Below are 17,164 nucleotides of genomic sequence, written 5' to 3'. Positions count from 1 at the left end.
ATTTTTTTGCATATCTGAAATAATTTCTAATACTTTTTAATAATTTAAATAATATGACATGCACTTCATAGACCTACTATAACAGCCTAATGGTGAGGGGTTGGTAACACACTGTTTTTCAGGAATGTTCTGCCCGGCATGTCAGATCTCCCTATAACTCAAAGAAAATGGCTTTGTAGTTTTCTTTCTTGGTTATATCTTTATCTGGTTTTGGTATCAGGATGATGTTTGCTTCGTAGAATGTGTTTGGAAGCTTTGCTTCTGTTTCAATCTTTTGGAATAGTTTGTATAGAATCGGTGTCATTTCTTCTTTGAATGTTTGGTAAAATTCTGCTGTGAATCCATCTGGTCCTGGGCTTTTCTTTTTTGGGAGCTTTTTGATAACATCTTCAATCTCCTTTATTGTTATTGGCCTATTCAAGTTTTCTATATCTTCTTGGTTTAATTTTGGAAGCTTGTGTGAGTCCAGGAATTTATCCATTTCCTCCAGGTTTTCGAACTTGTTGGTGTATAGCTGTTTATAGTAGTCTCGGATGATTCCTTGTATTTCATTTGGGTCAGTTGTAATATCACCTTTTTCATTTCTAATTTTTGTTATTTGAATCTTCTCTCTTCTTTTTTTTGTTAGCCATGCAAGTGGTTTGTCGATTTTATTTATCTTTTCAAAAAACCAACTTTTTGATTCGTTGATCTTTTGTATTGTTTTTTGGGTTTCAATTTCGTTAAGTTCTGCTCTGATCTTGATGATTTCTTTCCTTCTGCTAACTTTAGGTTTGGATTGTTCTTGTTTTTCTAGTTCCTTAAGGCGCATTATTAGATTGTTCACTTGCCAGCTTTCCATTTTTCTGAGGTAGGTATTTAATGCAATAAATTTCCCCTTAGTACTGCCTTTGCTGTATCCCACAAGTTTTGGTATGATGTATCATTATTTTCATTAGTTTCAATAAATTTTTTTATTTCCCTTTTCCTTTTTCAACTAAGTTTCCTGAGAGTTGGTTCAGGCTGCACATCTATTTCCTTAATTTTTATTCTTTTCTTACCTGCTTCGTTTTGGCTCTTGTCCACACTATCCCACTAAAACGGATTCAGGAAAATCCATGGAGGACAAACGGAAGACATTCTGGTGGAATCTGCGAAGCTTTCTTCCCCTCCCATTTCTGACTGGTCTTTCCTGCCCCTTTGCCTCGCTGGTCACCAGGTCCCTCCTGAAAACCGCCCAGCGTTGCCTTCTGCAGCTGCCTTTCTGACCCCTGCCTCTTCTGTCCCTGCCCTCACTGAGTTGTGTCCCCTGCACACCGTGGACGCTGTCAGGCCCCAGAGCTCCATGCTCGGCCCCTCTGTTTCCTTCTGTTGCCTGCACGCACCCCTGTGTCCATGTCTGTGTCTGTATCCACTTCTCAAATGTCGATCCCCAGACAGACGTGATTCCTCAGTCCTTGGACTCTCCCAGTATTATCTTCAGCCCTGTATTCAGTGCTTTGTGGCTGCAGACTTTCCTCTCCCCTACGCCAAATCATAGTCTCCTGAAAGGCAGTGACTGTAGACGTTCTTTCTTTCATTTTTTTTTTTAAATTCTCTGTGGCTTTTAATATGGTGGCTTGCACAAAATGAATGCTCAATAACTGTCTTTGCTTGAATTAAAACTACTGTTTAACACAGTAATTAAATAAAGAAAACCAACTTGAACATTTTCCTAGGATGTAGGTTTCCAATGTGGACCAAGAAATTGTTAAAGAGCAAAATACATGGTGGGACTCAGAGTAACTTCTCTTCAGACATACCAAATGCTGATACTTCCTTCAAATCAAGTTCAAAGCTAGTTCATGATGGGACTTACAAGACTTGTGTTTAGCGTTCATAACCTCATATTGTCAAAAAGTCAAGGTATAGCCCCATATCGTATTGATTTTTATTTCTAGTACAACAAACTAAATGGTCAATAATATACCCACTTGAAATTTTTGGTGATAGAAAAGTTAGAAAGACTTCAATTTTTCATTACAAAAATAACATAACAACAATAATAAAAATTTAGAAAAAAAATTCTAAATTACTCATGGTTTTATAACATAACATAGGAGCAATAATAATTTGTATTGTTTCCATTCTTTTTTTTAATATCCATGTTTTTACAGTTATTATTGAGTATACCTACAATTTTGTATTGTTCTGCTCACATTTAACATGATATTATGTTTGATTTATATATTGCAAGGAAGTCTTACTAGTTTTATTTTAAATGGCTCTGTAATGTGCCCATCAGAGAATAGTTTTATTCATTCCCTTGTTGTTGTATCTGATGTGGGGCTATTGTAAATAATGCTGGAATGAACATCTTTATTTATATAATTTTCACACTTTATGGATTATTTTGGGGGGATAGATGCTCAGCAATGAGACCACTGGGTCATAGGTTTGATCACATCATGCATATTTGTTTATTTTTAAAAGCTACAGAAATGTATAACTGGAAGAGTGAGATCTCTTTCTTTGTTGGATAAAATTATTTTCTTTGCTAGATTCTACTTAGCCAGTGAACAGAATTTCTGGGTATTTTGAGCCCTTCTCAAGTCCTGTGATAGGTACAAAACTGAGCAAGTCAGGGTTCCTTCCTTCAGGCTATTATTTTACCAGAAGAGCAGACTGAGACCGGTGACACGAGGAATAATGAGGCGAAGGTGGAGATGTCAGTTTTCATTTCTGAAATGGTTTAGCAAATGTTGAGCTCTGTGAACATTGAAATGCAGGAAAAGTTTTCATCAAGGAAGTAAGTTTGAACAAAATAAGATGGTGCCTTAAAGCAAACATTAAGTACAAAGAGCACTTCAGTTAATTTTCTTTTACCTGGCTTACTTTTCCTGGAGACAAAACAATGATTTTCAGTTTTCAAATATGAATCGTGACTAAATTTGTGATGACAACAAAGATCTATAATTTGGTGAGCTGCTCTTTGAATTCTCGCTCATTTTAATTCTAAAATTAACTTCTGTAAAGAGCCTGGTTGGACTAGAAATCTTTTCAGATACATTGCTTCTCCATCCCTTAATATGAAAAGTATGAATTTTTATTAGTTTTGACTGAGCTACAGTTTATTTTTGCTTGAGACTAAACAAAGTTTTCGTAATAGTGTGTGTTACATCCTTTGCCAATGGGTGATGTATGTGTCATTCCACAGACCTAATTTGAAGTGTGGACCTGGTTTTTCCCTGACAAAATAGGGTGTTTTTGAGGCAGATTTGGATTTGGAATGGCTTCTCCCTTCTCTGGCAATCTCACCTGTGTGTCAGCCAAAGTACACTGGCCATCGCCCCTCCTGCAAGGGCAAGATTCTGTTGTTAAATCCATAATTTCTCCCACGCATTAAGGTACAGCCTCAGCCTCTATAGGGCCTTCGAGATTTGTGGGGGAATAATCAGACAGGAGAACAGATAAGTTATGATGTGGCACAGTGAACTCTGTGACAATAGGAATCTCAGCATGCTCTCAGCATACAATGGCAAAAGAATCTGATCTGTCTTGGGAGAGTTGAGGTTAAGCTTTCCAGACAAAGGGTGCTTGAGCTGAGACTTGACAGATGAGTTACAATGTGCCGGGTGAAGACCTGGTTGGGGAAGGGAGTGGAGGAAGGCATACCTGTCAGATGAAATGGGACGCCCAAGACTGAGCATTGGGTGAGTGCCTGGGACCCCTGGAACAGTGAAGAGGGCAGCAGGAAGGTGGGGCCTGGGGCCTCTGGAGGAAGGTTTGAAGGGGAGGCACTTTCTGCACATCAGTAGTGCTCACGGCTGTCTGTTCTCTGTATTTAAAGTTTCTAGTTCATAGTTGTTCAGCTGTAACGACAAGCTGAGCAATATGACAAATATTTTTTATGTAGGGATTAGCAAGGCTTAGAGTATAGAAATGTGAATAAGCATGGTGCTCACAGGGGACATTTAAGACCATCTTGCTTCACAGTAATCATGTTTCTGTGAAGATTAGCCTTTGCTCAATCTTGCTGCCAGAAAACTCTCGGTTGGATGCGTAAGTGACCGAATGTCTCATCTTTTGGAAAAGAGATATAACAAGGGATGGCAATTATTGCTAAAAAGGAAAAAGAAACCCAAACACCCAAAAGGCCAGAGTTGCTTATTATCTTGGGTGTTTTCATCAAATCTATTTTATTTAAAATTAAGATGCTCAAAATTTAGTATAGAATTTGCTTTTCAGCCTTGTTTGGAAAATGGGGTCATTTGTGTGCTAATGTATTAATTATATTACACAGGCGAGACTGGCTAGTGTGTTACTAGACACCCAGTGATGATCATCTAATTGCTCTTACTTTAGGTTTAATGGAAATGCTTTTTAGGCTTCAGATATCTCTGAACCTTGGTGGTAGCTATATTTTCCATCACACCTGAAAGCCTTTTTTGTCACCTGGTTCCCATTGATCTGCCCCAGGGGAAATTGTAAATCAGTGAATCTTTGCTTTGCAATAAACATTTCAAAGTAGGAAAAGCTCTTCTGCATTTAATGTTTTTCAATCAGTACATGCTACTTGGGAATCAGTGGGAAAATAGAAATAGAGACTTGTGGGAGAAGAGGCCATACATATCCAAATGAAGAGCTGCCAGATACATGCTAGTCTTTAAATTAGTTTGATCTTGTATATTACCATGCATCTTGGGTTTATTAATGATGACAGAAGTCAGGGAGGTTCTATCAAGTCTCTGGAGATGGAGGGAATTAGGACGTGGGTGTGAGGGGCTGTATCCCACAGGGTGTGGGGATCACAGTGGTGGTCTCAGGAGGAAAAGAAAGGGAGGGTCTGAAAGGCATTTGAGAAAGATATTCAACAGAATATTGTTGATGGCTTAGATGTAAGGAGTAAAGGATTCAAAGGAATTAAAGGCCATCCATTCTAAAATGCCTTAGCTGGTTCCAATAAGTCGTTAATACAGATAGGACGTTCTGTTTCTATTTTCTCTTCTTTTACTCCTTCTTGAGCCCTCCTTCCTAAGGTGCTGAAAGAAAAAGGAGAGAAAAGCCCAACAAGGATAATTTCCATGCCTAGAGGATGAGTCACTGGGTGTGGCTGTCCCTTGCACGATATGAGCTAAGTAATGAAGTCCAGCACGAATTAAGTAAATACCATTCAGTTCCTGTTTGCCTTATGCTTATTTTTCTTGAGGCTGTTGGAAAGGGTGGGCATATCATTATGTACATTCATATTCAGCAAGAATGTAGTTTATCTTCTTCTGCGTATGGAGGGGTGTGGGGGGAGGGAGGGAGACTAACCCATTCCTCTCGGCACTCCGGTGTAACACCAGCAGATACTGCGCCTTTCAAATAGCATTGGACTTTTAAAGTTTTTAATAAAATGATTAAATATTATATAGTCATTGTAAAAAAAAAGCCAGCAGCAATGTGGAAGTACACAGGTGTAAAAGTCAAAGTAACCTGTTCTTGTAGAAGTAGTCCAGTCCCACTTCAGGCATTTGCATACATACATGCGCTCATATACTTTTTAAATACACAAATGGGAAACTTTCTGTTTTTCCTTTACAGATTTAAAAAAAATGCCTGTTTTTTGCTAAATGGATGCTGAACTCCGTAGAATTTTGTATATTTCCATGGCTAATCTGAGCTCACTCTTGGCAAACTGTTTAGCAAGCACAGAATCTGGATTTGGATTATTGGCAGGTTCAAATTACACGTCCTTCCTTTACCAGCCTGGTGATCTTGGATTCTTTCCTTGGTTTTCTCATCTGTAAAGTGGGGGAATAAGGGTATGTGTCTCATAGTGTTGTTGTGAGGAATAAATTAAACATAAAGCACAGAGCAAGGATCTGGAATGTGGTATGTACACATGTCCTGCAGATCTCCAAAGTAGAGCTGGGACTTATATAAATATCTGACTCTAAATCGTCACCTTCAGGATGCTGTTATCAATTTTATCAATATTTTATTAAGGGTGTCTAGCTATTTTCTGTTTCTTCTGGAGACTTAGAGAGTGCATGTCATTGATAAATTTTATCTTTCAGGTTTTTAACTTTCTCTTCCCCAGGCTTTGGGGCATGTAGTCAGAGAAAGTACAGATGAAAGGACCTATGGGCAGGGATTCGATTTGTTATTTTCTCATAAGGCATGTTTTTACAACAATCTAAAGTCAAGAATGGGCACGTATACACACTCTTGCACAAACAGGCCAGGAATCTGTCTCTCTGCCATCCCATGCTGTTCAAATTCTTTGCTTTCACAGGCCGTTGGAGCTGGAGATTCCTTGATGAGTGACCCCGTTTTTGTCTGTTTCCCTGCAGGAATACACTGTGAGTTGTACAAGGATCCCTGTGCTAACATCAGCTGTCTGAACGGAGGCACCTGTGACAGTGAAGGCCTGAATGGCACCTGTGTCTGTGCACCAGGGTTTATAGGCAAGTGACCCATGAACTGAATTTTCAAATTTACCACAAAATCCCTGGGATTGCAGGTGTTAAAAAACCCCAGAGCCGGGCCGGCCGCGTGGCGCACTCGGGAGAGTGCAGTGCTTGGGAGCACAGTGATGCTCCCGCCGTGGGTTTGGATCCTGTATAGGGATGGCCAGTGGGCTCACTGGCTGAGCGTGGTACGGGTGACACCAAGCCAAGGGTTGCGATCCCCTTACCGGTCATGAAAAAAGACAAAAAACAAACAAACAAACAAAAAACCCCCAGATCCTCCATGCATGAATTACTGGAAAATATGAACACCATTGCAAAATGTAACAAGACGTTGCTGGGATGAAGATCTATTTTAAAACAATTAACAATGTTGTCATTAAATGAGGCTCTTCTGAAAGCAGCATTTGGTGCTTAGACTTGCCAAGAGACTGTCATTGCTATACTTTTCTAGAGCTGTAGCTTTGGACCATGAGAAATGAGCCACTACATAAACACCTGAAAGAGGTTGAGTGTTAATGAAAGTCAGAAGGCAAAAGGAAAGATTGAAAGTGTCTTCTGCAGAAACTGTATTCAGCTACCACATTTATTTTTATTAAAAGGCATAAAAGTGGCAAGATTTTGAAAACTGAAGAAAATTGGGGGGTGTGGGAAGCAAGGGGAGGACACCCCAGGTTCTGGGGCCGTTAGTGAAGGTAGGAACACTACAGGAATGAACAGCATGAGAAGAGGGGGATGGGGACCGAGGCTGGGAGGGCAGGGGCTGAGTTTAGCTGGAGGCTTGGTGACCACTGAACACTGAGTGGGAGGAGTCACTTCTAGATTGTGGGGTCCAGCCTAGCTCGGGGTCCGTCCTGTAAGTGAGCCCCTCATCAGCTTCAGGGGGGTTGTGATTCTCAGTAAATAGGTGTGAAATGTTTTATGTTTGTGTATGTGCTGAGGGGAGGCTCTGAAATTTTCACTGGATTCTCAAAAGGAACTCTGAACCACTGGAGTAAAAAATGCTTCATTTGTCCTTTGCTTTTCTAGCAGAACCTGGGAGTCCTGAAATTTTGAGAGTAGGACAAAGTCTATGTTTCTAGAGATTTGCTCTGTCAACAAAAGCCTAAGGGTTACAGTGGCTTGCAAGGTGGGAGAGGCTGACATGTATGGTGCTCATAGCAGTAGGTGGCACTTATGCCACAGAATAACACTTGTTATCATAAGCTGGAAAGCACCTTGCCGTGTCCACCTTTCCTCTGCTAAGCAGCTGTGGCCAAGCCCTGGAGAACTTCACAAAGCCAAGGTCCCTAATCCATCCTGGAGAGCCTTATTTTTGGGGTCCTGGAGAAGGTGCCAATAGCCCACATGTGGGAGAAGCAACATCTCATCTTCCTTTTATTTATCTGTGTCGTGTGCTCTCTCTTTCCTTTTGGGTTTTTCTGGGACTAAGTAGTGGGCTTACTCCAGAAATTGATCTGCAGATGGCTTCGTTTTGCTGAATGGTTTATAAACACACATAGACATTTATACTCATCAGTGGAGGCAAAAATAGTATTGGGGAGGCATCCTAGGTTTTTTTCCCCAGACATTTTCAGCCCACAAGTAATTAAAAGCATGAGAGAAAAATTAGTAAGTAGAGGGCTACAGGAGAAAAATCCACCACTTAAAACTGTAGTACTAGGAGATAACTATTATTAACTTTTTGATACATTTTGATATCCAGGGAGGTTCCTGAAGGTCTGTGTGTATAGTATATAGTGTTTAGTGTGTATTCATATATATTTGAACATAAAAGGAATCATACTCTTCATACTATTTTGCAACCTACTTTTTACTTAAAAATGTATATCATAAATGTGTTTCCACATCAAGAAATATGCTTCTGTTTTACTTTTTGCTGATTTCCCTGTAGTCCATTATATTAAGTATCATGATTTTTAAAGTCTTTCCACAGGTTGAGAACTTTTCCCTATCATAAGCAAAATTGCAAGGAAAGGATATTCTTGTATGTACAGTACTCATTATTTTGGGGGCACAATTTCCCAGAAATAGAATCCCAAGGTCCAGAAGAATACATACGTATTTCCATATTACTCTCCAGTGTTGCTTTGCCTCCCACAGATTTGTCACCCCACTTCCCCTGGGTGATGGAGCCCGAAAGGATTACTCAAAGCCCATCTCTTCTGAGCAGCGAGAAGCCCCAAAGGGGTTAATCTCCTGGAACCCTCAAGAGAGAGGCATTCCTTCCATTTGGGCAATTAACCATGAATTGGGGTTCTCTTCCCACATTTATTCTCCAGACCAGGAAGTTATGGGAAGAGAACATAGGTGGGGTTATAGTTTAACACTATAGGCTGGTAACACTCAGTAAAACAAGCCAGATGACATTTCATAATGCAATTTGCAAGAGGTTAATTCAATCCACCAACAAAAGCTTGATCTTAGCAAACATTCTCTTTCCTTACAGCAATTTCCCAGTATCTTTACATATCAATCAGTAACCTGTCTGTCTTCTGAGCCAGCACCCTTGCTGTGCTACAATTCTTTATCGTACAACAGAGACTAGCCTGGGGAAAAATTTCCTGTCTTTTGCAAGGTTAACATTTTATATGTACTTTTAAGAAGTTGGGCTCAACCTGAAACTACAAGAAATAGGCCCTGTGACATATATTTCCTTTATAAATATTGGTATATTCCACACTCCAGGAAAAAAAAAAACCACATTGTACCAACATTGGCTCCTACCAAATGTGCACAGGAGCACTTATTCCCTCATCGTGACACAAATGCTGAGAATTGTCATTATGGTGGTCAGAGATACCATTTAACTGTTGCTTTAATTTCTAGGTCTTGGATTCATAGTGAACTTGAAAACTTTTAAAATATGTTTCTGGTTATTTGCATTTCTTTTTTATGAACGCACTGTTTATATCCATTTTCTGGCTTTCTACAGACTATTCATACTAATCTTTATTCTTCTTTTGAAATAGCCCTTTTTATTAAGTATATTACATTTTGTCTGCCATACATTATGAATATTTTCCAAAGCCATTTGCTTTTTAAATATGTATAAAGTGTTTTGTTTTCCACAGATCATATTTTAATTTTATACAATTAAATTTTGCTATTTTCTTTTGGTTTCTTTTTTTGTTGTTTCATGTTAGTAAGATACTATATATCAAGAATTTATAAATATTCTCATATAATTATTCTAATCACGTGTGAGTTAATTTTGTGTATTAAATCATTAATCCATTTGAAATTTACTTAGATATCTTATGGGAGAGAAAATGTAATCTTTCTCCAGAATATTTAGCAGATCTCTAGCTGCCTCCTCAGCGTACACACCCGGATATCTCGAAGACAACCTGGAAACTCAGAGTGTCTCCTTTTTTTCTTTCAATATTTGCTAGCTCATCAAATGGCATTACTACCATCCCAAGTTGTTCTGGCAAGAAACTGGGGAATCATTTGACACCCTCCTCTTCTCCCTTAACTGCATTTGACTACCAAGGACTCTTCAGAGCCTCTTTTATTTCTTCTTTTTAATTGAAACATAATTGATTATACATATTTGTGGCATACGGAGTTGAAAATCAATACCTGTGTATAATGTGGGAGGAACAAATCAGGGTAATTAGCATATACATCATTCCAAAACTTAATCATTCCCTGTGTCCATTAACCAGTTTCTCGCTAACCCTCCTCCCCTTTTCCCACCTTTATGGCTACAGTTCTGTTCTCTCTTTCTGAAAATTCAACTTATTATTGTGATTGGTCTTTTTCTTTTTCTTTCTTCCTTCCTCCCCACTTCTTCCTTCCTTCCTTCCTTCCTTTAGCTCCTACTTATGAGTGAGGACATGCAATATTTCTCTTTCTGAGCCTGGCTTATTTCACTTAATATATTTTTCTCTAAGCTCATCCATGCTGCTGCAAATAGAATTTCATTCTTTCTTATGGCTGAGTAGTATTCCACTGTGTATATATACCACATTTTCCTTACTTATTCATCTGATGATGGACATTTAGGTTGGTTCCATATCTTGGCTATTGTAAATAGAACTGCAATAAATGTTGGGGTACAGGGTATATATATCCCTTTGACATGATTTCCATTCTCATCTTACTGATTTACAGTCCCACCAACAGTGTAGAAGAGTTCCCCTTTCTCCACATCCTCACCGGCATTTGTTATTCTCTGTCTTTTTGATAATGGCCAGTCTAAATGGGGTGAGATGATATCTCAATGTGGTTTTGATTTGCATTTCCATGATGATTAGTGATGTTGAGCAGTTTTTCATATACCTGTTGGCGATTCATATGTCTTCTTTTGAGAAATGTCTATTCAGCTCCTTTGCCCATTTACTCTTAAATTATTTGAGTTCCTTGTGTATTCTGGATATTAATCCCGTTTCATATGTATAGTTTGCAATTGTTTTCTCCCTTTAAGTAGGTGTCTTTTCATTCTGTTAATTGTTTCCTTTGCTGTGCAGAAGCTGTTTAGTCTGATATAATCCCTTTTGTTTACTTTTTCTTTTGTTGCCTGTGCTTTTGAGGTTTTATTTATAAAGTCTTTGCCCAGTCCTACATGCTGAAATGTTTCCCCCATGTTTTCTTTTGAAAGTTTTATAGTTTTAGGTCTTATATTTAAGTCTTTAATCCGTTTTGAATTGATTTTGGTATATGGTGAGAGGTATGGGTCTAGTTTTGTTCTTCTACACATGGATATCCAGTTTTCCCAGTATCATTTACTGAAGAGGCTGTCCTTTCTCCCATCCATGTTCTTGGTGCCTTTGTTGAAGATCAGTTGTCTGTAAGTAAGTGGATTGATTTCTAGGTTCTCTGTTCTGTTCCATTGGGCCATATGTTTGTTTTTATGCCAGTACCATGCTGTTTTGGTTACTTATAGCTTTGTAGTATAGTTTGAAATCAGGTAGTGTAATGACTCTGGTTTTATTTTTTTTTTTGCTCAGGGTTGCTTTGGCTATGTGGGGTCTTTTGTTGTTCCATGTGAATGTTAGGATTGTTTTTTCTATTTCTGTGAAGAATGTCATTAGTATTTTGATGGGGATTGCATTGAATCTGTAGATGACTTTGGGTAGTATGGGAATTTTCACAATGTTAGTTCTTCCAATCCATGAACATGGAATGTTCTTCTATCTTTTTGTGTGTCCTTTTTAATTTCTTTCAGCAGTGACTTATAGTCCTTGTTGTAGAAATCTTTCACCTCCTTGGTTAAATTTATTCCTAGATATTTTCTTTTTTTGGTAGCTATTGTAAATGGTCTTTATTTCTTTTTCTGCTAATTCATTACTGGAGAATGAAAATGTGACTGATTTTTGGGTGTGGACTTTGTATCCTGCAACATTACTAAAATTGTTAATCAGCTCTAAGAGTTTTTTAGTAGAGTATTTAGGTTTTTCTATATATAGGATGATGTCACCTGCAAACAGGGACAGTTTGACTTCATCTTTTCCAGTCTGGGCACCCTTTATTTCTTCCTCTTTCTTGATTGCTCTTGCTAGCATTTCTACCACTGTGTTAAATAGGACTGGTGATAAAGGGTGTCCTTGTCTTGTTCCTGTTCTCAAAGGAAAATGCTTTCAGCTCTTCCTCATTCAGGATGATGGAAGATATTGGTGGTGAGTTTGTCATATATGGTTTTTATTTTATTGAGATACTTTCCTTCTATAACTAATTTGTTGAGAGTCTTTATCAAGAAGGGATGCTGAATTTTGTCCAATGCTTTTTCTGCATCTATTGAGGTAATCATATGGTTTTTGTCCTTGACTTTGTTGATGTGATGTATCACATTTAATTGTTTGCATACATTGAACCATCCTTGCATCCCTGGGATGAATCTGACTTAATCATAGTGTATAAACTTTTCAATGTACTGTTGTGTTCTGTTTGCTAACATTTTGTTGAGTATTTTTGCCTCTATGTTCATCAAGGATATTGGCCTGTAGTTTCCTTTCTTTGTTGTGTCTTTGTCTGATTTTGGTATTGGGTTGATGCTGGCCTCATAGAATTAGAAATAATGATCTTGGTTTCCATTTTTTTGAATCGTTTAAAAAGGATAGGTATTAATTCTTGTTTAAATGTTTGGTAGAATTCGGTAGTGAAGCCTTCTGGTCCTGGGCTTTTCTTTGTTTTGGAAGACTACTGATTACTGCTTCAATCTTGTGGCTCATTATTGGTCTGTTCAGGTTTTCTATTTCTTCTTGGTTCAGTCTTGGTAATTTGTGTGTGTACAGAAATTTATCCATTTCTTCCAGATTTTCAAATTTGTTGCCATATAGTGTTTGTAATAGTCTAGTGATTCTTTTTATTTCTGTAGTATTGGTTGTAATGTCTCCTTTTTCATTTCTGATTTTTGTTATTTGGGTCGCATGTTAGGCCACAAATCAAGTCTCAACCAAAACCATGCCAAGTATCTTTTCAGACCACGATGGGATAAAGTCAGAAATTAACAACAAACAAAACTTTGGAAACTATATAAATACATGGAAATTAAACAAAATGTTCTTGAATGATCAATGAGTCAAAGAAGAAATAAAGCAGGAAATCAAAAAATTCCTTCAAACAAATAAAAATATAAGCACAACTTACCAAACCTATGGGGCACTGCAAAAGCAGTACTAAGAGTTTATTCCAATAAATGCTTACATCAAAAAAAATAGAAAGAATTCAAATAAACAACCTAACGTTACACCTCAAAGAACTAGAAAAACAGAAACATCCCAATCCAGAAATAAGAAGATGGAAAGAAAAAGGTAAGATCAGAGCAGAACTAAGTGAAATAGAGACCAAAAAAAACCCCCAAAAAACAAAGTAGTTAAACGATTAGCTAGAATAATAAAAAAAAATAAGAGAGAAGACCTAAAAGCCTCTTAGATCCTGTCACTTCTTTCCAGAATCAGCAGCAGGCTGCCTTCACCTCCTAACTGGTCTCATACATGTATTCCCCCTAATCCATTTTCCTCACTGCAGAGACCCTATACAGTGATAATATGGTCTTGTTACTTCCTACCTAAAATCTCCTATTGTCCTTAAAATAAATCAAAGTCCTTAACTTGATCATCAAGACCTGAGTGGTATAGGTCCATCCAGCCTTTTCAGCTGTGTCCTGAGCCCCTCTGCCTGCTAGATTCCTGAACACACCACGCCAGACACTTCTCAGTGATGTTCTTTCTCTGTGTCTCCTGCTTCCCATCCCCTCTGCTTTCCCTCCACCCCCACTGTACCCATATGCACTCAGCCAGCAAGCCTACCCCTAGGCATCTCTTCATGGCACTCTCCCTGATCAAGTGGTAGGACTCACTGAAGCAGGTTCAAACATCACTCTAACTGTAAAACAACAAATGCCTATTTCTTTGCAGGCTTGGTAATTTTTCAGCCTGCAGAGGACCATAGACTAGCTTCTGAAGTCGTTTGGGGGAGTTGTACTATTAATATGTTTTCCAGAACACCGGTCTCAGGAGATGCTCTATGGAAAAAGGGTTCTGTGGCCAAATAAATTTGGGATGTGGTACATGTCATGTGGAGATTCATAAAGGATGTCTACTTACTGGAGGCTCTGAGAGGTCTTACAGTAAAGAATCCTATTTGCCTTTGTTTATTTTCCAAATACTTGTGATCATAGGACAACTTTTATCCCCCTTAATGAAGAATGTATTGTATCCTGAGAACTAATGTTCAGTGGGAGAGTCTGATAAAATATTAAGTACGTCCCTATAAGGAGTATTGTACCTCTGCTCTTTGAGGTTGTTCCATTGGAACCAAATATGCTTTCATTATACCTGAGGTTTGCCAAAATTTACACTTGGCCAACTATTGAGCATTCTAAAGCTCCGTAATTGACAGAGTGGAGTGAATTAGGTAAATCATTGTTATATAACTAGGTACTCCACCCAGTGTCACATTTACCTTATGAGACTGTCTTCTCACCTGGGTTGTGACACTTCACTTTCAGGCCAGCAGGTGAACTCTGGGTGTGGTATGTGGGGGACTCTGAACTTGGACTTCTGGTTGAAAATAAACTCCCTCCAGTCCTCTGTACCCAGAGAGAGCCTCCCTGCTCTATGGGGTCAGCATGCTTTCTGCACAGCTCTCTCTATAAGGTTTTTCACCTGGCCTAGGTCCTGTCCATCTTCCAGTGATTGACTTTGTGTCCACTCTTGTCTCTAAGCCTTTGCAGTTCTGCCCCCTAGAATTGTCTGACTGAGGACTAGTGGATTGAAAAAAATGACACCCTGATGCAACTTTAATTCTCCAGAACCTGCTTTATTTACTACCTGAAACCATAGACTGGACTTCAGATTACTGTACTCCAGCAGGGAAGCCAAAGATTCTTCCAGGCCCTTTCACACTGACATTTAAACAGGGACACCAGAGACCCATTCCTTTTTCAGCAGAGCAGGAAGTCTAAGTGTATTATTATTATTGTTATTTTTTAAAATTAAATTTATTTATTTATTAAAAATATTCATGAGATACAAAGCTAATTGTCACCCCTCCTGCCCATGATATGAGTGCCATAATATCATATTTCTCTCTGTCTTTTAACTCAACTACTTTTCCATACTTGTCTTTCAGTTCACAATAGAATAGTTTACAATTTCCAGCTCATTTTCATGGGAAAATGCCATAGGAGCTTTAATATGTCATTGAAATTTTAATTTTAATTTCTTTAATGTTGAGCATCTTTCACATGTTTATTGGCCATTCATATATCTTTACTTGTGAGGTGTCTTTTCAAATATTTGCACCTTTAGAAAAAATTGGGTTGTCTGCCATATTATTGACTTGTATTGACTTTTCCCCATTGAAATTCATTGGCACATTTGTTAGAAAACAATTATATATTAGACTATAAATGTGTCTATTTTCCCCTGGCTATTTTTTCAAAACTTTTTATTTTGAGGTCATTGAAGCTTGAAGTGCAGTTGCAAGAAATAATGGAGTTTTCCCCAAAGGTAACATATTGTAAAACTATAGTATGACATCATAACCGGGAAACTGACATGGATAAAGTCAAGACATGGAACATTTTCATCACCACAAGGATTTCTCACGTTGTCCTTTTATAGCAACACACATTTCCCTCCACCACAACCCCTCTTTAACCTCTAGATGTTAAAGAGTATGTTTAGTATGTTCTGTATTTTTATAATTTTGTTATTTCAAGAATATTGTACAAATGGAATGACAGAGTGTATAATCTTTTGAGACTGGCTTTTTTTCACTCAATATAATTTTCTGGAGATTCATTCAGTTTATTGTGTGAATCAATAGCTTCTTCCTTTTTTATTGCTGAGCAGTATTCCATGGTGTGGATGTCCCATGGTTCATACCACATTCACCTGCTGACAGGAATCTAGGTCATTTCTAGTTTTGAGCTATTATGAGTAAAAGTGGTATAAAACTTCATATATAGGTTTTTGTGTGAACATACATTTTTATTTTTCTGGGACAATTGCCCTGGAGTTCAATTGCTGGGTCATAAGGTATTTGCATGTTTAGTTTTACAAAAACTGCCAAAGGGTTTACAGAATGGCTTCACCATTTTATATTTCCACCAACAGAGTTTGAGTAATTCAGTTTCTCTCCATCCTTGCTGGCATTTGGTACTGTCAATATTTTTTATTTTAGCCAGTGTGATAGGTGTGTAGTGATAGCTCATTGTCATTTTAATTTGAATTTCCCTATTGATTAACAATGCTGAACATCTTTTCATGGGCTTATTTGACATCCGTATATTCTCTGTGGTGAAATGTCTCTTCATGTCTTTGGTTCATCTTCTACTCCTGTCTGTAATGTTATTCTTTTCCCCACTTCCCGTACTTTACTCTTTGGAAGGAAGTCACTTTGTGTAGCCCACACCTAATGAATAGGGTGTTGTGCTCCTCTTCTTTGAGGGCAGAGTAGCTACATGAACTATTTGGAATTCTTCTGTATGAGAGGTTTGCTTATTCCCCTCCATTTGTTTATTTATTCAATCATTCGTTTATATCGATATGAAGTCATGGATATTTATTTCATACTTTGGGCTATAATTCAGTACTTTTTAAATTTATTTTGTTGCTCAGAATGTTCCAGCTTTGTGCACTGAGAGTTCTTTCAGTTGGCTCCTGTCCTCTTTTGACAAATCTCCATCATTGTGGTGGTGGTGTTGCTGGGTTTTTAGTGCTTATATACTTTCTGGTACTGCAAGATGCCCCAGGCTCATTTTGTGTATTTCCTGCCCCAGTCCTAGAATCATCCACCAAAGATCCCTGGTTACTTTCATTGGAGAATGGTATTAGAAACCGAGATCTGGGAACAAGCTATGCTTGTGGCTACTCAAATGTCATTGCTTTTAGGTCCTCTCAGCTGGCAGAGCAAGAAAATATGTCTGTTTACTAACCTGCATGTACATGCGTATCTATAAATATTGCATTATGTAACCATCTATATCTATATTAATCTGAATATAAATTCATAGTGATATCTCAACTCTAATCCATTACAACTTGGATCATTCTAGTCTTTTCCCCCTGCTTATTTGTAAACTCTCACCCAAATAGCAAGATACCTGGCTCCTACCATTCAACATCCATTTATTTAATTGTTCAGTATCACTATATATGTATAGCAGATCAGAGCTGTTAACGTGCATCCTTGTGGGAAAGGACTTTACCAGCTGGAGTATAGTGCTTATGTACAGCTCATTTTTTTTTTTTTTTTTTTTTTTTTTTTTTTTTTTTTTTTTTTTTTTTTTTTTTTTT

The 17,164-nt window shown here is 38.0% G+C and overlaps 1 protein-coding gene across 1 annotated transcript in view; it reads left to right on the top strand.

The window, feature by feature from the left end:
• The window catches only part of DNER (delta/notch-like EGF repeat containing), a 69,584-nt gene that overhangs the window by 15,266 nt on the left and 37,154 nt on the right, over positions 1-17,164 (top strand). Inside the window, exon 3 of the mRNA XM_008576250.1 lies at positions 6,297-6,410. Coding sequence (XP_008574472.1) covers positions 6,297-6,410 — 114 coding nt within the window. The remainder of the gene's footprint in view (positions 1-6,296; positions 6,411-17,164) is intronic.

This window comes from Galeopterus variegatus, unplaced genomic scaffold, assembly GCF_000696425.1.
Source record: "Galeopterus variegatus unplaced genomic scaffold, G_variegatus-3.0.2 Scaffold1316, whole genome shotgun sequence".
In the NCBI taxonomy this organism is placed as follows: Eukaryota; Metazoa; Chordata; class Mammalia; order Dermoptera; family Cynocephalidae; genus Galeopterus; species Galeopterus variegatus.
This window is presented reverse-complemented; position numbering and strand designations above follow the sequence as displayed.